Source organism: Pongo pygmaeus, chromosome 11, assembly GCF_028885625.2.
Source record: "Pongo pygmaeus isolate AG05252 chromosome 11, NHGRI_mPonPyg2-v2.0_pri, whole genome shotgun sequence".
Classification (NCBI taxonomy): domain Eukaryota; kingdom Metazoa; phylum Chordata; class Mammalia; order Primates; family Hominidae; genus Pongo; species Pongo pygmaeus.
In genome coordinates this window covers 61,184,438-61,210,050 of record NC_072384.2, presented here as the reverse complement: position 1 = coordinate 61,210,050, position 25,613 = coordinate 61,184,438, and the positions used below count along the sequence as shown (strand labels likewise).

General features: G+C 34.0%; 1 protein-coding gene across 10 annotated transcripts in view; it reads right to left on the bottom strand.

The window, feature by feature from the left end:
* Positions 1–25,613, bottom strand: part of SLC4A10 (solute carrier family 4 member 10) — a 370,258-nt gene that overhangs the window by 271,868 nt on the left and 72,777 nt on the right. For 8 of the 10 annotated variants that reach the window (XM_063648248.1, XM_063648255.1, XM_063648249.1 and 5 more), the window contains exon 2: positions 9,595–9,730. The exons of the other annotated variants lie outside the window; for them this stretch is intronic. In XM_063648248.1, coding sequence (XP_063504318.1) covers positions 9,595–9,675 — 81 coding nt within the window. In that variant the 5' untranslated portion in view covers positions 9,676–9,730. The remainder of the gene's footprint in view (positions 1–9,594; positions 9,731–25,613) is intronic. 10 annotated transcript variants of the gene reach the window in all.

Below are 25,613 nucleotides of genomic sequence, written 5' to 3'. Positions count from 1 at the left end.
CATACCAGAATCTCTGGGACACAGCTAAAGCAGTGTTAAGAGGAAAATTTATAGCACTAAATGCTCCCATCAAAATGCTAGCAATATCTCAAACCCACATCCTAACATCACAACTAAAAGAACTATTTACAGAGAACCAAGAGCAAACAAACTCCAAAGCTAGCAGAAGACAAGAAATAAGCAAGATCAGAGCAGAACTGAAGGAGAGAGAGACACACAAAAAAACCCTTCAAAAAATCAACGAATCCAGGAGGTGATTTTTTAAAAAAATTAATAAAATAGCTAGACCATTAGCTAGACTAATAAATAAGAAAAAAGAGAAAAATCAAACAGACACAGTGAAAATGATAAAGGGGATATCACAGAAATACAAACAACCATCAGATAACTATAAACACCTCTATGCAAATAAACTAGAAAATCTAGGAGAAATGGATAAATTCCTGGACACATACACCCTCCTCACACTGACCCACAAAGAAGTTGATTCCCTGAAGAATAACCAATAACCAATAACAAGTTCTGAAATTGAGGCAGTAAAAAAATAGCCTCCCAAACAAAACAGCCCAGGACCAGATGAATTTACAGCTGAATTCTACCAGAGGTATAAAGAGGAGTTGGTACCATTTCTTCTGAAACTATTCCAAACAATTGGAAAGGAGGGACTCCTCTGTAACCCATTTTATGATGCCAGCATCATCCTCACACCAAAACCTGGGAGAGATACAACAAATAAAGAAAACTTCAGGCCAATATCCCTGATGAATATCAATGCAAAAATCTTCAAGAAAATGCTGGCAAACTGAATCCAGCAGCACATCAAAAAGCTTATCCACCGCAATCAAGTCTACTTCATCTCTGGGATGCAAGGGTGGTTCAACGTATGCAAATCAATATACATAATTCATCACATGAACAGAACTAAAGACAAAAACCACATGATTATCTCATTAGATGCAGAAAAAGGACTTTGATAAAGTTCAACATCCCTTCATGTTAAAAACTCTAAATAAACTAGGTTTGAAGGAACATACCTCAAAATAATAAAAGCCATTTATGACAAACTCACAGCCAATATCATATTGAATGGGCAAAAGCTGGAAGCATTCCTCTTGAAAACTGGCACAAGACAAGGATGCTCTCTCACCACTCCTATTCAAATAGTATTGGAAGTTCTGGCCAGGGCAATAAGGCAAGAGAAAGAAATAAAGGGTATTCAAATAGAAAGAGAAGAAATCAAATTGTCTTTGCCCATGACATGATCTCATACCTAGAAACCCCATCATCTCAGCCCAAAAGCTTCTTAAGCAGATAAGCAACTTCAGCAAAATCTCAGCATAAAAAATCAACATGCAAAAATCACAGGTATTCCTATACACCAACAACAGACAAGCATAAAGCCAAATCATGAATGAACTCCCATTCACAATTGCTACAAAGAGAATAAAATACCTAGGAACACAGCTAACAAGGAATGTGAAGGACCTCTTCAAGGAGAACTACAAACCACTGCTCAAGGAAATCAGAGAGGACTCAAACAAATCGAAAAACAATCCACACTCATGGATAAGAAGAATAAACATCACAAAAATGGCCATACTGCCCAAAGTAATTTTTAGATTCAATGATTAAACTATCATTGATATTCTTCACAGAATTAGAGAAAACTATTTTAAAATTCATATGGAACCAAAAAAGAGCTGGTATAGTCAAGACAATTCTAAGCAAAAAAGAATAAAGCTGGCAACATCACCCTACCCAACTTCGAACTGTACTACAAGGCTACAGTAACCAAAGAAGCATGGTATTGGTACAGAAACAGACACATAGACCAATGGAACAGAATAGAGAACTCAGAAATAAGACCATACATTTACAATTGTCTGATGTTCAACAAACCTGACAAAAACAAGCAATGGAGAAAGGATTCCCTATTTAATAAATAGTGCAGAAAATTGAAAATGGACCTTTTCCTTACATCTTGTACAAAAATTAACTCAAGATGGATTAAAGACTTAAATGTAAAACCCAAAACTATAAAAACCCTAGAAGAAAATCTAGGCAATACCATTCAGGACATAGGCACAGGCAAAGATTTCATGACAAAAATATCAAAAGCAATTGCAACAAAAGCAAAAATTTACAAATGGGATCTAATTAAACTAAAGAACTTCTGCACAGCAAAAGAAACTATCATCAGAGAAAACAGACAACCTACAGAATGGGAGATTTTTGCAATCCATCCATCTGGCACGGGCCTAGTATCCAGACTCTACAGGGAACATAAACAAATTTACAAGAAAAAAACAACCCCATCAAAAAGTGGGCAAAGGACATGAACAGACACTTCTCAAAAGAAGATATATAAGCAGCCAAAACACATATTTTTAAAAAGCTTAATATCGCTGATTATTAGAGAAATGCAAATTAAAACCACAATAAGATACCATCTCATGCCAGTCAGAATGGTGATTATTAAGAAGTCAAGAAACAACAGATGCTAGCGAGGCTGTGGAGAAACAGGAACACTTTTACATTTTTGGTGAGAATGTAAATTAGTTCAAACATTGTAGAAGACAGTGTGGCAATTCCTCAAAGACCTGGAACCAGAAATACCATTTGACTCTATTACTGGGTATATACCCAAAGGAATATAAATCATTCTATTATAAAGATACATGCGTGCATATATTCATTGCAGCACTATTAACAATATCAAAGGCATGGAATCAACCCAAATGCCCATCAATGATAGACTGGATAAAGAAAATGTGGTACATAGACACCCTGGAATACTATGTGGCCATATAAAGGAATTAGATCATGTCTTTTACAGGGATATGGATGGAGCTGGAAGCCATTATCATCCGCAAACTAATGCAGGAACAGAAAACCAAATACCACATGTTCTCACTGGGAGCTGAAAGATGAGAACACATGGACACAGGCAGGGAAAAACACACACACTGGGGTCTGCTGCGGGGTGTGTGAGAAGAGGGAGAGCATAAGGAAAAATAGCTAACGCATGCTGGGCTTAATACCTAGGTGATGGGTTGATAGGTGCAGCAAACCACCTTGGCACACATTTACCTATGTAACAGACCTGCGTATCCTGCACATGTACCCCAGAACTTAAAAAAAATAAAAGCCACAATTCTTCCACTAAGTCTTTTACGGTAGTTTCAGTTTACCTTCATGTCTTTAGTCTCAATTTGGCATTTAGAATATGCTAATTTATACATAGCTATCTAATTCAGATGTCTATACTCTAAACAGTATGAAACAGTAGTTAAGACCAACAGCTGTAGAGCTAGACTTTCTGGGTTTGAAACTCAAATCGTCCTATCCTTTGCCAGCAATTTTGATCTTGGGCAAGCTACTAAATTTGTTTTTCAGTATACTATATATACTTAAGGTAGAATGTATACGTATGTATAGACATACACACAAATATACACATACATATTTGTAGCATTTACCTAGTTCAGTGGGGATAATTATAATAACAAATGTTTATTAAGCTAGGCACTGTATCAAACACTCTAGGCACTGTTTGAAGTATTAATTTATTAATTTATTTGATTTTCATTACAACTCTAGAGATTAACATATTAGTGTCCTCATTTCACAGATGAAAACACTGAAGAAAAGAGAGATTAAGTAACTTTCCTAAGATAAAAATTGCCAGAAAGTGGAAGATATGGGATCATAACACAGGAGTCCCGCTCTGGAGCCCTAGCTCCTTGCTACTGTGGTGAACAGCTCCATGTTATACAGTAGCCTCAATAAATTCTTACAAGATTAAATTGAATTTGGGGAAAAAAATGAGTAGGGATAATGATATACATTTACATGCCACACATCATAATATGCTTCACTGGAACCAGTCTCTGTTACCTTTTAGAAAGAGTCGTTTCATGGAGGAATATTGAATTCTCCTTTAACTTATTCCTCTTATTAATCTTCCCGTATTGCCATTTTTAAAAGTCTTAAGGTGAAGAAAGGGTCCTTTTCCTCTAAATGCCTTTTATTTGCTTTTTGAGAAAGAAAACCATGTTTAAATGCTTAAACATTTTTAGAGCAACTCGAAGCCCAATGATATTCAAGGTTTCTTTCAGAAATGGGACTCTGATTCTAAAACAAGCACTGAAAATTTGTTGGGTTCCTACCAGGTGAATGGCTCTTTCCTAGGCAATGTGAAGTTGCAAAGATTAATAAGTACAACTTCACAGGAACTTCTAGAAAATACGACTTTCAAATAATGTAGATTTATACAGGAAGTACAGAGCATTCTCAGTTATATGAGTCTCCTATTGTTCTAAAAATAGAGTCAGATGAGCACCTGTGTCTGGTTTTATTTTAACTCTCCCTGTAGAATTCCAGGAGTTTTACTTCTGACATACTTTGTATGGATCATTTATACTAAGTGAGAGTAATAAGTTCCAATTTTTTCACAATTACCATGTACAAATGATGTCTTCCTGCATCCGATACCAAAAGTCACATCCCAGCTGTCACATCTAAATGAAATCTGCTCTTGGAAGGTATCCAGCTTTTTTACTAACCTCAGGCAATACTAAAATGCCTCTGGTGTATGGAGTAGAAGAAGGCGATATTAAAAGTATTTGCAAACATGGTTTACTTTATGATTTTTAAATGAACAGAGAACAAAGGTAAAATATTCAGTGACTTCCGTGATTCAAAATGGCAATTTTAATTTCCAATTTTCCCTAAGACAAAGTCCTTTTTATCCAACTATTCACCATAGTAACATGAGTATTCATTGTATTAAAATGATCCCACTAGATTGTCCTTGCTTTAGGAAATGTCAAAAACAAAGCCAAAGCTAAATCAGATTACGTACCAATAAAATAGAGTTTACATCACGGACAAGCAGGAGGTCTCTTAGGATCTGAAATCTAGGACTTTTGAGTGCTTATGGACAGACTGAGAAATGCTCTCATGTGCAATTTTGATAGAAAATTTTATTAAAATCCTTCAGTTTGTTTCTACCCCCTACCTTGTCTACTAACTACTAAATCTACTCAGGAATTTAATTTTCATTCTCAAAGTCTCAAGAGGGTTAGAGTTCTGAAAATGACTTCAAAATATAGGTACTGCTCTTTTGGTTTTTTCATTTTATTTTTTCCAGGAATAAGTACATCAGCAAAGAAATGTTCTCAGTTTAGAAATCATAATCTAACATTCAAGATTCTACACTTATCTGGTCCCAACAAACCTTTCCTGTGGTAAGTCTAAGTTATCCCACTAGGCTATAGCCAAAATGAACTATTCTATTATTTGCTTTCTGCCTCCATACCTTTAATGATGTTGTTTCCTCTGCCTGAAATGACCTTTTCTCTATGTTGGCCAGTCTTCAAGACCTACCTCGTGGCATTCACTACTTTCCATATTCTGCCATAGTTACTTGTATTTTGTAGTTACAACCCATTACCTGTGACCTCCTGAAGGCAGAGACTTACAGACTTTTATATCCTTGCCCAGTACAATTCTTTCTAGAACATTGTAGGGTTTTGTATATTTGTTTTTAAAAATTGCATTATTCTGAGATTCAACTGACTCTGTGCCAATTTGGGGGAAACAGCAGCACACTGAGGAAATTTCATCAGAGAAGAGAAGTGAAATTCAGAGATGTAACAAAATGCCATATTTAAGCATGTAAATTTAATCCAAATATCATATTACTCACTTGTCTTTGAAGTTTATTAAGAATTTTAAGCAGATAAATGTTTTCACATTAAATAATCACCAGCAATTCAAAATATTATACTCTATCAAATGGGAACTTGAATTGTTCTATTTATATATGTAGCATTCTATTTATAATATATTTCATTTAGTGTTTCATCTAGAATAAAAATGCCAAGAAATAAAATTATTAAAAACAAGTTGTGTTTGACTTTCGGTAAAATTTTTTGTCTTGGACATTTTTGATGACTAAGTATCACTAAATCTATGCTAGGTAAATTTGCCCCTCTTATTTTCTTTAAGCCTTTAAAGAAAGGCTTTTTTTCCCCTTAATTTTAGTCTTAAACAATAAACAAGAAAGACCTTAAGTTGCTGTTAAATTTTGCCAAAGTCCTAGTAATCTTTCAGTCATGAATAAAGTAGTTGGTGTAATACAGAGAAGGAAAGAATCTGCACACATAGAATTCTAAGAGAGTTTGAATCAGCCTAGCAGGTAGATGTAAAGTTTAAACACAAAGTCTTTCATCAAGGCACAATTCTTATTGTCAGTAAATGTTAGAATTGAATCGGATATAGCATGTTGTTCTTTGTTTGCATTTTTATAACTATCTTTATTTCAGTGTAGCATATATTTTTGGCTGAATTTCTTATTTGATAAAGAGAGTAAGGGAGAGGGAACAAAACTAAACTGCATGATGACTGTTACAAAGTCTTGCCAATAGCCCATCCAACCTCTTAGAATGTCTATAACAAAGTCTGCCGACAAAGGATGTTGACAATAATATGTTTGATATATGTCAGGTACTCTTATAAGTGTTTCACATACATTAACTCACTTAATGTTTACCACAACCCTTTGAGGTAGGTGCCATTATTATCCCTATATTACATATCAGGAAACAAGCCAAGATCATACAGCCAGTAAGTAGCATAGCTAAGATTTGAACCCAGAGAACATGGCAGTCCAGACACTGAACCACTGCACTAGCCTCTTACTGCAGCCAGCCATTACAAACCAGAAGAATTTACAAATCAATTTTCTATTGCTCTAATACAAGGAAACAGGCACTTTGGAGGCACTATCAGGCAGCGTGTTCCAGTTTGGGATTCTGGGGAAACAAGGGCTTTGCATCTTCTCTACCCACCTTCCTGCGACTTTCAGCAAACATATTGGAATGAAAGAGAAGAGAGTAATGCCTCACTGTTCACCAAGCAGCAGCTAAGTTCCACTTCCATAATTAGTTGCTCCTGATCCGCTTTCTCAGAGCCTGAGGTAAATCCTATTCCCCCATTTTATTCAAAGGACTCTCCAAATGACCTAGTTAGTAACAGACACTTCCATATTTGCTACTCTTTATTTCCAAGTTTTATCCCTATAAAGTCAAAACCCCTTCCATAATACTTAATTACCCACACTGAGCCTAGAATTAGACAGGATTGATCAAGTCTCTATGTTGAGCTGATACTTCTGCCTCCTGCCAGTGGACTGGGTCCACCTTCAGTCTCATACTGACAATGATGGCTTATACAACATGCAAAGCTATTTTACTGACTCACAGTTTATAAAGCCCTATACAAGAAATTATGCACTCTAAAAGTCTTTAATGAGATTTTCAATAAAGTTATGGGATGCATAATTATACAGTTTGACCTAAGCCTTCATTTATCTAATACCAAGAAATTTACACAAGGAAAAAAAGGTTACATGTAACTCCTTCTAGGATTCATCAGCTTATAGATTAAGTTAAAACTGATTGTAGCATACTGCCTATCAAAAGTCAATTCAAAATGTGAACACAATTTATTGTATACATTTTCTAATCTCCTTGAAAGCAGGAAATGACTTTTTCTTTTCTGCATTCCTCATAACACCAAATACATACAGTATCATGCAATGATCAGCCTTTACTATGTTTACTGAATTGAAGAATTACTCAAATAGTTTTTATAGACAGCTTACCTTTAAAACCTTTATGATGTATAATGAAATGCATGTAAAATAGTATAAACGAAGGCAACCTTTGTAAGGAAGATGACCAATCATTACTGGGCAAGTTTACAATCAGTTTTATCATTCCAAAGGTCTCAAGATTATCTTGCCACGCAAGAAGAAAGATTGAAATTGCATTTAACTACATTCTAACCAGTCTTTGCTTTTTATTGTAGTATATTTTGAAATAGTAACAGAGAAAAATTTCTCTGATTTGTGACAGAAATGACAATTCTAAAATAGTAATTTTTCTCCACCTTACAAAATTATCGAGATATCCTCATTTAAATGTCACTAAAGGAAAGTAACCAAAAATCTTTACAGTTTGGTTCTCTTGAAAGGTCAGGAATACAGTGAAAAATGGCAGAATGCTGTGAAACCAATACCAAGAGGAATCCCAAAGCAATGCCAAGAAACAGAATGTACTCATAATGACTAATACATGCAAATACTGGAAATAAATTCTAACAGATTAGACAGGTCTTGTTGCAATTAAAAGGTATATTCAAATCATTTCAAAATTAATCAAGCTTAAGAATATGCCAATCTTCCCTACTAATAAGAATATAAGCTGGCTAAGTAGCCTGAATAACATATAAATTATAGTCAATATCAGTAGGCAGAATGTGTTTTTAATTAAAAAGGAGAAACCCCTTAACTGAATCAATTCATTGTTTTAGACTTCCTTAAATATATTCATTTTTTAATCTATGTCATTTCACCCTGATAAGGCATTAATTACAATCAGGCTACAAAATCATGAAGACAAAACCATCTTGCTGTTGAGAACTGCTGCAACATGTTTCTCTCTTTTTGATCACTTAATATGGAGTACCTGAAAAGTTCTCCAACATTGAGGCAGAAGTACGTACAATATTTTAAAAAGTGAAATATATTTCCTTCAAAATCTGAATGTCAAATATAGGTAGTTTCTTATCCAAGTATATAATTCTGAGGACATGCTATAACAAATCAAAGTTAAATGCATTATATATAACTTGATGGGTGAAAATAGTTTAAAATAAATGGCAGAGTTTCAGTACAAAATGGACATCGAAATCCAAATCATTTGCATGTTTAACATAGTCAAGTATTTTCAGTTTGAAAATGAAAGTAAGCAAAGGACGAAGCTCTCTGGGTCAAAAAATCTTCAACAAGCTTAAATGTCACAAGCTTTCTTTGTGAAAAACAGATTTATAGTCTGCTTTCTTCTATGAACAATGCGTTAGTATATATCTACCTTAAAAGCAGCAAGAGCATCAGTATTTCAATAGATCTGAGAAGTGATTAAAACCAATGTCTTTAAAACAGTTCAGATAATGCAATATAAATTTCAGGAAATTAGTTTATAGGTCAGATGCTGAAAAGATGATTCTATTCACCAAACTTTCTTTGCTATGTAGCACACTACAATGGTAGCAGCATCAGTTTCTATGGTTAAGAAATTCCAAATAATAAAAATATTTGTAATATATCACTATCTGTAAGCAGCTAGCTATGATGTATCCTTATCAGTTTGATCAATTTGTACTATTTTTATCACTTGAAGTAAAATATAAAGATTGACTCTATTCAGACTTAATCTGGAAAAATCTGAGGCGCCCCAAACCTTGCTTTTAATCACATTCAAAGAATCTCTTCCTTTACCGCCCTCTCCCCCAAGCAGCTAAAGTAAACACAAATTTAAACACATACACACACACACAGGCACACACATACACACACATTTCTAATAATCATATTGTTTAGCTGCCGTAAATCTTACTTGTTCAAATATCCTAAGGAAAGTCTGACAATAAACAATTACATTAATGAATATATTTTCAATGAATAAGAACTAGAAAAAGCAAGCACCCTACATTCTAATATTATCATCATAATTCATGAGGTCATACCTGATGGCTTAGAGATTGAAAAGGCTCACAGGTTCCAGACTGCATGACCTTTCTATTTCCAGAAACCCCTAAAGACTGCATTTCCTGTCTTACAAAAGATAATCACAGTCATCTCTATGTCTCAGCATCTTCAGGGCTAGTGAAAAAAAATATCAAACAACAGATCTGTCCATCAGTGTCTGTTTAAGCCACCATCAAGATATCAAATCACATATACTATTTATCGTCTCCCCTGTGCAGTTACAAACACCCCATACTAAGAGAGACTGACACAGTTGTATTTGCTGATGCTGCTAATGCTGTCTGAAAACTGTAAGCTTACTGCTTAGAGCAATTCTGCATCATCGAAACAGAGAATGAGCCATATCCTTCAGATTTCCCATTTCTGATACTATGAAGATTTCATTTGCCAAGGAGAGTCGAATTTTTTCAGTCCTTTAAAAATAAGCAGTTTTCCATTTAATTAAGTATCCAATGTGTCTGTTGCAAATACCATGTTAAAATGTCAACTCTTAATTATTAGGCAGCTTTCTCTATATGTGACTAAGCTTTAGGCTTTATGACTTACCAAGCAAAATTATACTCTCTTAAAGGAATCTTCCCTCCAAACTCTGAATATCATCACTTATCCACCCATCAAAATGATGAGTGCCTAAAAAGGATTTTAATTTTGGCAATCTTTGATAGTTGTATAAATAGTAAATAGGTAAATACATATTCACCTTTTAATTTTCAGGAATTTCATTTATGTTTCAGATTCTTCATACCAACATACATTTTATATTTTTATTTAATTTCTTCTTCTAAAGAGTTTAACATGCAAAAGATTTACCAAGCAAAATTGTACTCTCTTGAAGGAATCTTCCCTCCAAACTATGGGTATCATCATTTGTCCACCCATCAAAATGATGAGCGCCTATACAGGATTTGTATTTTGGCAATCTTTGATAGTTGTGTAAATCGTAAATAGGTAAATACATATTTACCTTTTAATTTTCAGGGATTTCATTTATGTTTCAGATTCTTCATACCAACATATATTTTATCTTTTTGTTTAATATCTTCTTCTAAAGAGTTTACATGCAAAAGATAATGTGGTATTATCAAATTCTAAAACTGCATAGTTAAGTCTAGCAATGAAACCTATGTAAGTTGTTGGCATTTTTACTATGGATTTTCACTGTGTCTTATTTATCAAAGTTTGAGTACTGTTTTCTTTTACCACAACATAGCAGAATCAGGGAACTTTAAGATTGATAAAGTGTTCTAATATAGAATCAATATCTCAAAAATTATAATTAGAAATGCTTTCTCTTTACCGTGTGACAAAAGGTTGTGTTTTATAAATAAAGAAAACACAAACCAAAAAAAAAGACTAAGATTATAGTCAATTCAACTACATTCAAAATTAAGACACCAAGTACAACATATCCTGAAACAGCCCTCACATTATAAACAGCCTGAATTCACGACTCTATGAACACTTTATTTACCTGTGAATAGTTTCCCTTCTTTCACTCACAATATTTGATGGAGACTAGTCACAATGAGTCTTAAGAAACTGGGCTGATCCATATTATACCTTGAGAAAAACTATTGCCTCTAACTGCACAAGTTGGAGACACAGAGCTTGGTATTCTGCTGTATGTATAATATAACACATCTGAATGAAAAATCACATGTAAACAAATATTTCTATCTATGTAGCATTTACCCTCTTATTATAATCAAAATAGGTACTCATCCTTTAAGACCTATCTTCTCAATAAAGCCTTCCTAAGCTACATTGTCTCTCTTTCTGTATTCATTCTTTCCTGTAGAAAATATTGAACATCTTCTATGTGTCAAGTACTATATAGGTGCTAGGGACTCCATAACAAACAACACAAAACCTGCCATCACAGAAAGCAGATAAATCAAACAAGTATGTTTTGTTGTAGCTGAAGAATTAAAAGTTGATATGAAAGCCATAGCAAGGCATCCTACCCTAATCTAGAGATCAGAAAGGATTTCCCTAGGGAAGCACTGTTAAAACAGAAGATTCTGATCTAGTCACACTCAAGGAATGGCAAATACAACATAGGTTAGACCATAAAGTGTAAGAACAGAGGGAAGACATGAGAAGTGAGGCCCAGTCACGGTAAGCGTCAGGAGCCATTTAAAGAGTGTGAGCTTTACCCTTAGGGAAATGAGAAACTGTCAGCATAATCAGGTTTAAAATATCCCGGCTACTCAATAGACAATCAATTGAGTAAAACAAAACTGGAGGACGGGAGACAAATTAGGAGAATGTTACATAATTTCAATCAGGGGATGATGATGGCCTGAACCAAAGAAGTGGCAATAGGAATGAAGAGAAATGAATAGATCCAGATACACATCTTATTGAAAAAAGATAGAATTCAGGGATTGAATGTGAGAAATGAGGAAAAGAGAAACGTCAAGCAAGGTTCATTCCTAATCTTCTATACTATTACATATCAAAGTTATTAAATGAATCAATAATGAAAAATAAGAAAATTGAACTTTTCCTTCAGGTATTGTGTCACAGCAAGAATACAAACATTGATATTTTTATCATTCTCTGGATGTTATTAATTAGTATATATAATCCAATTTCCTTCAGTGTTTTCTTGTAAGCACAATTGATCTTTGCAATAAAAACATGAAACCTGAGTACAAAGCAGCTCTTAATCTATTATCTAGTTGATAAGATCTATTTCATCCAAAAAATTACTTAACATCTATTACTTGACCCTCTTAATAGCAATTTAACACAATTAATTACTAAAAACTATGATACCCCATTTTTAGAAAACCATTGCTCTAAAACAAATTATTTACTCATACGGTATGTTACTCATACCAGTGTTATTAAGATATGGTCATAAGAGTAAAGCAGAATACCTCTAGACTTTCCCTAATAAGCCTTAACAAATATTTGATAAAAGAAATGAAGAGTAGCCAAAACCTAGCAGAACACCCTTGGACTGAATGAGGAGAGAGCCAAAAGAGTGTATCTTAGTACGTTTGGGCTGCTATAACAAAATACCACAACAACAAATATTTATTTCTCACAGCTCTCAAGGCTGAGAAGTCTCACTCTAACCTCACATGGCAGAAAAGGGGGCAAGGCAACTCTCTGGGGCCTCTTTTATAAGGGCACAAATTCAATTTATGAGGTCTCTGCCTTCATGGTCTAATCACCCCCCAAATGTCTCACCTAATGCCATTGTATTGGTGATTACATTTTCAACATATGAACTTTGGAGATGCAAGAACATTCAGACCACAGCAGGGTAAAAAGCATACATTGAGGGTAACTCTATTTATTTGATGACTTGCTGAACATAAGAACATCTCAAATAATAAAAGATTAGCATCTTAAAAAGAGCAAGAACTTCTTTATAATAATTACTACTCATTTAGCTCTTGCTTTTCATCTCTAAGGGATCATGTGATCCAATGCACTTATTTTACAGATGGGGAAAACTAAAATCTAGGGAAGTTAAGTGACACACCCAAGGTCAGTTATTAGTAGGGCCAAGGTCAAAATTCAGAATTTCTGTTTCCTAGTTTTCCCCAATATAAGTCACTGTTTGAAATTATATTTTTGTATAAATATACTATATCTTAGTAATTCAAATAGCATTCATTTTAATATTTTTAGGTTGAGAAACAGTGAAAAAAATCTATAAGAATCAAGTTTCTGTATTAAAGTTTACTTTTATCATAAAGAATTTACCTTTTATTTGTATTCAAAAGTGACTTGCTTCAAATACCTCAGTAAATACAAGTAATTCATTTTGTTTTACATACTACTGCTTTAAAAAGTGTAAATTAGTTCATCTTCTCAAGATAACTTGGCAAAATGTATTGAGTCTTAAAAATGTTCAGTCGTTCACCTTAGTATTTCCTGTCTAAAGGCAATAGGGCAGATTAAGATTTATGCTCAAAGATGTTTAGTGCTACATTATTTAAAAGTAAAGAAAAAATAGAAACAATGAGAGAAAGTTTAATTAAATTATGGAACACCAAAAGTGTAATGCCATGTAACCACTGAATATTAAGAACAAAAGATGTTAATGATAAACGAAAATATATAGCATAATAGCCTATCAAATGGAGAGCAAGATCCCAATATATTTGTGGGGTACAACCTCAACTATGTAAAACATACACCAAAAGAAATAGACAAAATGTCTTATTTTTTAAAGATGGCTCCCAATATGACTCATCTTATAAATATATACCTACAGACTTCATTGTTTTTCATAAAAATAGAAACTAGTTTCTTTGGAGTATTTCAATAGTTCAACAAATACCCCTGTTTCTCATGTGCTTCCTCTTTTTACTAAAAATTTTGGTTCAGATTTTGGTCTTTCTAATGTTGTACTCATATTTCTGGTCTAATTTCATAAAAAATATTCAAATCTACTTTCATTGACTATCTAAACTTTGAAAAAATCATTCCTTATGTGCTTTGCATATTATTTATTATGTGTGTGTGTGTGTGATTGATTGTTTACTTTCACACTTTATTTATACTGGGCTAAAGCTGGTGCAGACTGTTTTTGACGAATTAGCTCTCACAACAGTTTTAGTGCTATATGAAAAAACTGGAAAAAAAATTGTATGGCATAACTTTTTGACACTATTTGTCTAACTAATCATTGTTAGTTAGATTTGATCTCAAGCGATTTTCACTAACAGCAGGACAATACAAACCACTGAGTGTACTGCAGAGTACCTACTTCTCTTTTTTTGAGAAGTGATGAAACTACCATATTTTCACATTTACAAGGAATATGGTTGAACTTGGGGGCATAGGTCACCACGTATGTATAATGTACAGCAAAGCTATTAGGAAAGAACACCTTATAGATGGAGGCTGGCCATTTCTATTGAAATCCTAATTATTATGGCAAATAATCAATGCTGCCTGTTGAGGTAGATGTTGTAGGGTGCCACAACACATAGGGTCAGTTCAGATGAAGTGTTTGTGCCTCAAAAAAAACACCTTTGCCTTTCTAAACAGGTAAAGATATGGTATCCTCTCAATATACAAATGACTGCAGCAAATCTTAATAATACATCATTTCTTCTTTTTACTCCAGTTATTAATAGATTCCTTTCTTTTCTAATTTCATCATCATCAGTAAAACTGTATAGGAGATCACACAATAGAGGAAAACAAGAGATGTAATAATTTTCTAGATAATACTGATTTTGTATTTGACTAACTTTTTATACCAGTTACAAAAGTGCTTCATATCTACACAGACAGAAGAAAACATAAACATCAAAAAAGTGGGGAGAATCACTCATGAAATTTCATTATACAGAGATAACCATTATTGATATTTTAGTTTTAGTATTTTAAATAATATACACCTGAAATGATAGTAAACTATTCATCTTTACCAAGTATTATATTAACATTTCCTTACATCAATAATTATTTTTCTATAACATAATGTTTAATGGCTAACTGGTATTCTATCAAATAGAGGTACCATACTTTATTGAACCAATCTCCTACTCTTAGACTTTCCCATTTTTTCCATTTTTCAATATAATAAATAACAGTGTGATAAACATCTATGTGCACACAGCCTTACATATATCCTCTATTTTCTTAGAATAAACCCCAATAAGTAAACTTACTAGATCAAAGGATATTAATGTTTTTGAGGCTTTGGGTAAAAAATTGCTGAATTTCCCTCCAGAAGGGTTATATCTATTTACAATCTCCAATAGAAATATCGTGTTTACTCATTGTCTTGCCAAAACTGTGTTATCACACAGTCTCTATGTAGAAAAATGGTCTCAAAAAGTTAATATGAAAATGGAAAAGGAAAGGTAGGCATACATTAACACAAAGGTTTAAATTAACTATAATTAAACCAAATAGACTTATCTTTGTAGGTTTTCTAACAGTAACAACAAAAACTTAGGATAAATAAAGCGCCCTTGTTTCTATGCTTATAGACAAAGATACACTGCTGATCCATAGAGAACATACTTAGGATTGTAAGGCAAAACAACTCTTTGAATAGAAGTTATTAAAAGTTGGCAAAGCAGACTAATTGAAAACCAACGCAATGATAAATGTAGACATAGACTTTATTTTTTCTCTGTGACATCTGTAGAATGAGTGGACCTAGAGAGAGGGAGTCATTTTCCCAGAGCAAGCTATTTTACTCATTGAAACAGAAAGACAGATTTTTGTAGCCTTAGGAAACCTTCCAAATGACTATCAGATAGACCTTCAGCCAAGGAATAACTTGGGAGGACCAACAATCCACCAATAAGTCTCCAAAATACCATGTGTAAAGACAATATTTTTTAATGTGTCAACTTATTCTCTCCAAGCACTATTCCAGTGCTAAGTAAATGACAGGAAAATATAAATAAACATTTGCAATGTATTTAATCTTTAAAAGTTTTCATTGTTTAAAAAATCCATTGAAATAATGATCCTTTAAGTGAAATTTTTTGATAAACTTAGCTATCATTAAAATGCAATCTTAACTTATTTTACTTAACATAATGACCTCCAGTTTCATCCATGTTGCTGCAAATGACAGGATTTTGTTCTTTTTATGGCTATATAATATTTCAATGTGTATATATACCACATTTTCTTTATCCATTCATCTGTGGTTGGACACTTAGGTTGATTCCATATCCTGGCTGTTGTGAAATGCTGCAATATATCTCTTCAATATACTGATTTCCTTTCTTTTGGGTATATACTCAGCAGTGGAATTGAGTCATATGGTAGTTCTATTTTTAGTTTTTGAGGAACTTCCGCACACTATTTTCCGTAGTGGCAGTACTACTTTGTATTTCTACTTACAGTGTACCAGCATTCACCTTTCTCTGCAGCCTGGCCAGTGTCCATTATTTTTTGTCTTTTTGATAATAGCTATTTTAACCGAGGTGAGATGATATCTCATTGTGGTTTTGATTTGCATATCTCTGATCTTTCACATTCATATGTGGGAGCTATAAATGTGGATCTTATGGGGGTAGAGAGTAGAATGGTGGTTATGAGAAGCTAGGAAGGGTAAAAGGAAGGGGGATAAACAGAAAATGGTTAATAGGTACAAAAATAAAATTAGATAGAAGGAATCAGTTCTAGTATTCACTGTTATAGTAGGGAGATTATAGTCAACAATAACTTACTGTGTATTTCAACATAGCTAGAAGAGAAGAATTGCAATGTTCCCAACAAAAGAAAAGATAAATGTTTGAGGTGATGGATATCCCAACTATCCTGATGTGATCATTACAGTTGAATGCTTGCATCAAAATATCAAATATATCCCAAACTATGTACAACTATTATATATCAATTACAATTATTTTTAAATTTTAAGTGAAAATAATTAGTGTGCAGTGAAAAAATGCAATTTTGGCAACACTACAATTGTACTTAAAGTGATAGTTATGAAAGCTAAAGACAGGTTTTGTCTTTTTAAATTCTAACACAGACAGGTTCACAGATCATAAATAAATATGACTGTTAACAGCAAAAAACACCTAAAAGAAAAAACTAGAAACCCTCAAAACTCACTCTTTATTTGTCAAAAGGACTCATATGTCTGTGCTTAGAAACACAGGCTATGGAGGCAGACTACCAATTTCAAATCCTGGTTTTGCCCTTGGGATCTGTATATATGCTTTCTGTCTCAGTTTTCTCAAATGTAAAATTATGATAACCCTAGGCAGATTGTTGTGCAAGGATTAAATGTGATTATTACATGTGAAGCAGGCAGCGCGCTACGTGTCATAGAGTCATTGCTGAATATATTTTTGCTACTATCATTCTAAAAAAGATTGACTTGTTATAGTATCAAAAAAGAAAAAACTGTATAAACTAAAATTATGAAATAATCAGACTGAATCAGACACAAAATACATGGCTGAGCAGTAGTTTCCAAGATCTGAGAATAAGAATGTAGACACTACAGAGCACGTAGAGCAGAACCTGTTATAAAAAAAAAAAGTGCAGTGTAATAACATAGCTTTTATATTCTGTTGCCTTTTGAGTCAAATACTGACTAAATCTTGGATTCACCAATTAGTAACCATGAGCAAAGTTGCTTGAGCTTCCAACCTTAAGTTTCCTCATCTGTAAAATACAGTTAATATTGTTTTACCTCATAAAGTTATTTTGAAGGTTAAAGAAGATGATATACATAAGGCAATCAACATAGTCTAGCAAATATAAGTTCAATAAATGATATTATTTTATTATTGTTATCATCTTCACTATTAAGGGAAGATCCAATGGATCATTTAAAAAGTCGATATGCCAAATGTAGGAGAGAAAGTACATAACGGAGGATGATCAGTTCCTTCCTCTTTCCACATCCAATGGCCATTTCTCTATTCTCATTATTTTCAACATTAGCAACATTTGCCTCACAATCCTGGCACACAGAAATTACTGAATAAATGCGATGGCTATATGAATGACCACCTAGTTACAAAATCCAGTAACCTCTCTTTATTCTTATTTTCTACCTGTCCAAAACCACTATGTCATTAGCTAGTCAAAAACTCTCTATAGGTTTCCTAAGCTAGTATTTGATGACCTCCATAACTGATCCTGACAGATCTTTCCAATCTCATCAACCACTACTGGCCTTTACTTGTCAGTTACTCTGCCTAAACCCAATAGCTCACCATTCCCAATAATCACTCTGTGTTTTAAGGCCTTAAGTTTTGTTCATGCTATTACATCTGATCTTGGTTCAGATCTTAGTGCTGCCATTTAATAACCCTAGGACATTTTACCAGTTACAAAATTTCTGTGGACCTCAGTTTCCCTATCAATATAGTGTAGATAATAATAGTATCTATCTACATAGGGTTTGTTGAAAAATTAGATTAACTAAAATTATAAAGTGCTTAATTCATAGTGCCTCAAATCCAGGAAATAAGAAGTACTTAACAAATGTTCTTCTTGTTGTTGGAATGCAGGCCTCTCTCCTTCATCTCCATAGTTTTAAATCCTATCTATCCATCAAAGTTTAACAAAGAACATCTTCCATGAAACCCTCCTTGATTACATGCTTTTGGTTCCACCACCCTTTCTCAAAGCCCTTTAATCCTCAATTTTAACTTCCTGACTACTCTGAAACATTTTCACTTTCTTTTAGGCTTAATCTTGTCTTTCATTTACAATTATTAAGATCCTCAAGACAAATCATATGTATGATTCACTTTCATATTCCTCCATCACACCTAATAAATACATTGGCAATATTTGAACTTAATATATGCTTAAACTATGCTGTGAATCATTAAAAATGAAGACATTTTTCAGGCCATTAAAATTACCTTTGTATGCCGGGATGGCTATTTCAAAACTCAAAACACATTTCTCTTGTTTGAGTCACCTTTGAAGCTACTCTTATGGTAAATAAAAGAACAATTTCAAAGGTGACTCAAACAAGAGAAATATAATAAATGTCGGCCGGGCGCGGTGGCTCACGCCTGTAATCCCAGCACTTTGGGAGGCCGAGGCGGGCAGATCACGAGGTCAGGAGAACGAGACCATCTTGGCTAACACAGTGAAACCCCGTCTCTACTAAAAAAATACAAAAAATTAGCCAGGCATGGTGGCGGCACGTGTAGTCCCAGCTACTCCTGAATCTGAGACAGGAGAATGGCGTGAACCCGGGAGGCAGAGCTTGCAGTGAGCTGAGGTGGCACCACTGCACTCCAGCCTGGGCTACAGAGCGAGACTCCATCTCAAATAAAATAATAATTATAAAATAAAAATCACTGAATGGACCAATAACAGACTCTGAAATTGAGGCAATAATTAATACCCTACCAACCAAAAAAAGTCCAGGACCAGACGGATTCACAGCCAAATTCTACCAGAGGTACAAGGAGGAGCTGGTACCATTCCTTCTGAAACTATTCCAATCAATATGAAAAAGAGGGAATCCTCCCTAACTCATTTCATGAGGCCAGCATCATCCTGATACCAAAGCCTGGCAGAGACACAACCAAAGAAGAGAATTTTAGACCAATATCCCTGATGAACATTGATGCAAAAATCCTCAATAAAATACTGGCAAACCGAATCCAGCAGCACATCAAAAAGCTTATCCACCACGATCAAGTGGGCTTCATCCCTGGGAGGCAAGGCTGGTTCAACATACGCAAATCAATAAATGTAATCCAGCATATAAACAGAACCAAAGACAAAAACCACGATTATCTCAATAGATGCAGAAAAGACCTTTGACAAAATTCAACAATGCTTCATGCTAAAAACTCTCAATAAATTAGGTATTGATGGGACGTATCTCAAAATAATAAGAGCTATTTATGACAAACCCACAGCCAATATCATGCTGAATGGGCAAAAACTGGAAGCATTCCCTTTGAAAACTGGCACAAGACAGGGATGCCCTCTCTCACCACTCCTATTCAACATAGTGTTGGAAGTTCTGGCCAGGGCAATCAGACAAGAGAAAGAAATAAAGGGTATTCAATTAGGAAAAGAGGAAGTCAAATTGTCCCTGTTTGCAGATGACGTGATTGTATATTTAGAAAACCCCATCGTCTCAGCCCAAAATCTTCTTAAGCTGGGAAGCAACTTCAGTAAAGTCTCAGGATAGAAAATCAATGTGCAAAAATCACAAGCATTCTTTTACACCAATAACAGACAAACAGAGAGCCAAATCATGAGTGAACTCCCATTCACAATTGCTTCAAAGAGAATAAAATACCTAGGAATCAAACTTACAAGGGATGTGAAAGACCTCTTCAAGGAGAACTACAAACCACTGCTCAATGAAATAAAAGAGGACACAAACAAATGGAAAAACATTCTATGCTCATGGATAGGAAGAATCAATATTGTGAAAATGGCCATACTGCCCAAGGTAATTTATAGATTTAATGCCATCCCCATCAAGCTACCGATGACTTTCTTCACAGAATTGGAAAAAACTACTTTAAAGTTCATGTGGAACCAAAAAAGAGCCCACATTGCCAAGTCAATCCTAAGCCAAAAGAACAAAGCTGGAGGCATCAAACTACCTGACTTCAAACTATACTACAAGGCTACAGTAACCAAAACAGCATGGTACTGGTACCAAAACAGAGATGTAGATCAATGGAACAGAACAGAGCCCTCAGAAATAATACCACACATCTACAGCCATCTGATCTTTGACAAATCTGACAAAAACAAGAAATGGGGAAAGGATTCCCTATTTAATAAATGGTGCTGGGAAAACTGGCTAGCCATATGTAGAATGCTGAAACTGGATCCCTTCCTTACACCTTATACAAAAATTAATTCAAGATGGATTAAAGATTTAAATGTTAGACCTAAAACCATCAAAACCCTAGAAGAAAACCTAGGCAATACCATTCAGGACATAGGCATGGGCAAGGACTTCATGACTAAAACACCAAAAGCAATGGCAACAAAAGCCAAAATTGACAAATGGGAGTCAATTAAACTAAAGAGTTTCTGCACAGGAAAAGAAACTACCAACAGAGTGAACAGGCAACCTACAGAATGGGAGAAAATTTTGCAATCTACTCATCTGACAAAGGGCTAATATCCAGAATCTACAATGAACTCCAACAAATTTACAAGAAAAAACAAACAATCCCATCAAAAAGTGGGCAAAGGATATGAACAGACACTTCTCAAAAGAAGACATTTATGCAGCCAAAAGACATGTGAAAAAATGCTCATCATCATTGGCCATCAGAGAAATGCACATCAAAACCACAGTGAGATACCATCTCACACCCGTTAGAATGGCGATCATTAAAAAGTCAGGAAACAACAGATGCTGGAGAGGATGTGGTGAAATAGGAACACTTTTACACTGTTGGTAGGACTGTAAACTGGTTCAACCATTGTGGAAGACAGTGTGGCGATTCCTCAAGGATCTAGAACTAGAAATACCATTTGACCCAGCAATCCCATTGCTGGGTATATACCCAAAGGATTATAAATCATGCTGTTACAAAGACACATGCACATGTATGTTTACTGCGGCACTATTCACAATAGCAAAGACTTGGAACCAACCCAAATGTCCATCAATGATAGACTGGATTAAGAAAATGTGGCACCAGGGATATTGTGAGACAAAAAGAGATGAGTATATGAAAGCATTTGGGAATGGAAAAAGCATTTCTCAAGGAGCAACAACTCCTTGACAGGTCAGGGCAAGAGAGGTGTCTCTAACGTGCTTTCAATGGGATCATCCTGGACAAGCAGAGTGAGTCGTCCTGGCAGACACCTGATGACTTATAGGGCATATTGTAAGGAGATGCAGAATAGTTGGCTTGGAGGAGAGGAGAAATGATGAAGTAAAAATGCTTTCAAACACAGTTACTAAATTAAGGATTATTATAGCAGATACAGTTCTGTATCAACATGTTTCTAGAGAAACAGTGGAAGTAACTACAGCAGAAAATTTTAAAGCACTGTAAATTATACTGTGCCAGTTATGAAGAATTTATTTTCATTTGTATAATACATAAATGATTTAACAAAATATATCATTTGTTTTAATTTTTGTTATCCCTAAATTATTATAAAAAATCTTCCAATCTTAAAAAAAAAAAAAAGAAAGAAAATGTGGCACATATACACCATGGAATACTATGCAGCCATAAAAAAGGATGAATTCTTGTCCTTTGCAGGGACACAGATGAAGCTGGAAAGCATCATTCTCAGCAAACTAACACAGGGACAAAAAAACCAAACACCGCATGTTCTCACTCATAGGTGGGAATTGAACAATGAGAACACTTGGACACAGGAAGGGGAACATCACACACCGGGGCCTGTCGTGGGGTGAGGGGAAGGGGGGAGGGATAGCATTAGGAGATATATCTAATGTAAATGACGAGTTAATGGGTGCAGCACACCAACATGGCACATGTATACATATGTAACAAACCTGCACATTGTGCACATGTACCCTAGAACTTAAAGTATAATAAAAAAATTAAAAATAAAAATGAATAAATAAATAAATGTCAGGTAGCCTTGGTAACTGCTGTCACTAAACATTTGTTCCTTTGAATTATTGTTCTCTTTAGTGTTTATGGTTGTAGAATGCAGGAATTAGCCTATTAAGAAGCTCTTAACTTTAATGAAAGAGTGCTTCTTAAGCCTGACTGTAAATAGAGCTATAATAATTTTGAACATGCTTACTCTTGAGAAGATAGTCTATAAAATAGCCTAAGGAATGAGAGCACAGAGATATAAGTGCAACGATCATTATAGCAACAGAATTTGTAACAGCACAATATTGAGAAGCCTCTAAATGCTAATCAATAAATGGTTTGTTAAACATAAATGATTATAAATATGTAGGTTAAAGTCTTCAAAGAACTACAGTTAAGAGTTGATATCAGTGTAATTTTAGATTGAGAAGATGACCAAGGAGAATTTATCTCTAAAATCGTACCTCCTGAAGGATGAAAAATGCAACAGTACGCAAAAATTCAATAAAATGAAATGTTAAGATTACTCTTCTCTCTTTCCCTCCAAGAACAACTAGTATTGGGTATATAAGAACAAATTAAGCAGTATGAGTGAAATATCAGCAAAAAGAGTTGATTTGTAAATAATATTTAAAATCAATGCTAATTATAGGTGTGCTAAAAATCAGTTTCAGTCCATGGCACAGAACAGAAAACTTCAGAAACACAGAATAAAGGAAGATCGAAAACCATTTTCTCCTTTACTCAATTGGCTCTAGAGATTCTTAATTTCTCTGTATTTTAAAGTTATAATATTTACCCAGTCTATATTTTGTTGAACTCCAAATATCTTTGGAGGAAAAGAAGTAATTACTACGTCATATTCACATATACAAATATTTATGCTTAGTTACAATTTCACATTCAGTCTTTTTTTGTTTATAGATACCTGGAGAATTAAATGCAGTGTTGAAATTTAGCTTAAGGCCATAATAACTTTGATTATGGTACACAAAGATATAAGAAAAATTCAATGTTGACATATAAAATTTTTAAAATACTCTATCTCAATATCATTAACATCTAGCAGTAATTTTAAACTAAAATAATAATGACCGAAGGGGATGTGTTAATATTTCTTCCAAAGATAATTCTGCAACTTTATCTTCTGTTGACTGTTGGTTACCATTTCAATTTAAAATTGGGTTAAGGTTTAAAGCCTGTTTTAAATTAATTCAGCGAACTAGCAACTCTTCAAAGAACATAAATCAAACAAGAATCTGAATTATTCTGTCCATTAGCCTCAAACATAATAGTTTGTTATGCCCTTGTGTTTCTCCACTAAAGCTTTGATCCTTACAAAGTCAGGGGTTTTTTTTCCTGTTACTTCTAAAGTAAATTCCTCTCTTTAAATATGTACAGTATATATAGAAACGGAATGGCTTTATTCCTTTTTTTTTTTTTGACAATCTGCTGTAGTCTCTGAATTTCATTCATTAAACATTTTATCGTATTTCTGCTTTAACATTGTGAAGTTTAAGAGAAGTAAAATATGATCTTAGCCTTAAGCAGCATAAAGTATGTCTGGAGAAAAAAATACCTATGCATAAATAGTAGCACAAACATGTGAGTTGTACATGCAAGTTTTAAGGGAGTTAAGGTGTCTCAATCCTCGTCTTAATTAATGAGGTCTTCCATCATTAATCCTTAAATTCAAATAATTTGTTCCTCTGACCTTACAATTTTGATTTATTTATACTAAGAAACTATGATATCAGGTCATAAATAATAAATGATATGTATCAAAGTCACACATGTTCTCAAAAAAATTATTGTAGGATAAAAGTAAAGTGAGTAATAAAAGAAAAGGGGCTGTCATCTGGAAAAGTCAGTTGTCTCTCAAGAGACCTCAATGATTGGCATCACTTTTGTGAATGTGCCAAGTTTTGAGTATTTCTCTTAAACTTGCACCCTAAGAAATACAATTTTGGTATCTGCACTCCCATCTTTATTACAGCATTATTCATAATGGCCATTAAATGGAAACAACCTAAGCATCCGTGGATGTACGAATGGATAGAGAAAATGTGGTATATATAGACAATAGGATATTTTTTAGCCATAAAAAAGAAGGAAATCCTGCCATTTGAGACAACATGGATGAACCTGAAGGCCATTTTGGTAAGTGAAATGAGCCAAACAAAGAAAGACAAATACTGTACATATCACTTATATGTAGAATCTTAAAAAAAAAAAAAAAAAAAAAAAAGTCGAATTTGTAGAAACAGAGAGTAGAATGCTGGTTGCCAGAGGTTGAAGGGTGGGGAAAATGAGGAGATGTTGGTCAAATGGTACAAACTTTGATTTTTCATTTATTTGTTAATTAAACTCAATAGAATTGAAAAAAATAAAAGACAGATATAGCAAAAAAGGAAAAATGCTGCAAATCTTTGCTGGATGAGATTTTGTTACGAGCACAGTTGGCCCACAGGTTTCTAGGAAGTAGACAACAGTTTACACCTGAAATTTCAGATCCATACTTTAAACCATCACTTTTATTTTGTCATTTTTGAGGATATTTTTGTTTGAGTGAAAGCTGGGATAAGTTTTGTTTTAAGTTAATATCTAAAAAGTTTAAATTATTTAAAATAAACAGTAGTTCTGGAATTCCTGACCAATGCATTTGCCCCAGGGTTTACCCAAACTGTATAGAACAATACTGCCAGCAAACAACCAAGATGCTCCCTTTCCCTTTAAAGTTTTGAAATCGTAAAGAAGTTTTGTAATTTAGGGGCCATCTAAGGTGTAAAAATCATAACAGAATTTAAAGTGATACACTCGAACTTGCCTTTTTCTCCAGTTCTGAGAGAATCACTCTTTCATCTGCCTTTAGAATAAAAGGGAACATGGCAATCATCCATGAAACACTGCTTATTGTTTCAATTTAAGCAACCTGAAAATAAATAACTGCCTTTTTACATTGTTAAAAACAATACAGTTTTTTTTGCTCACCAAGATTTGTTAAT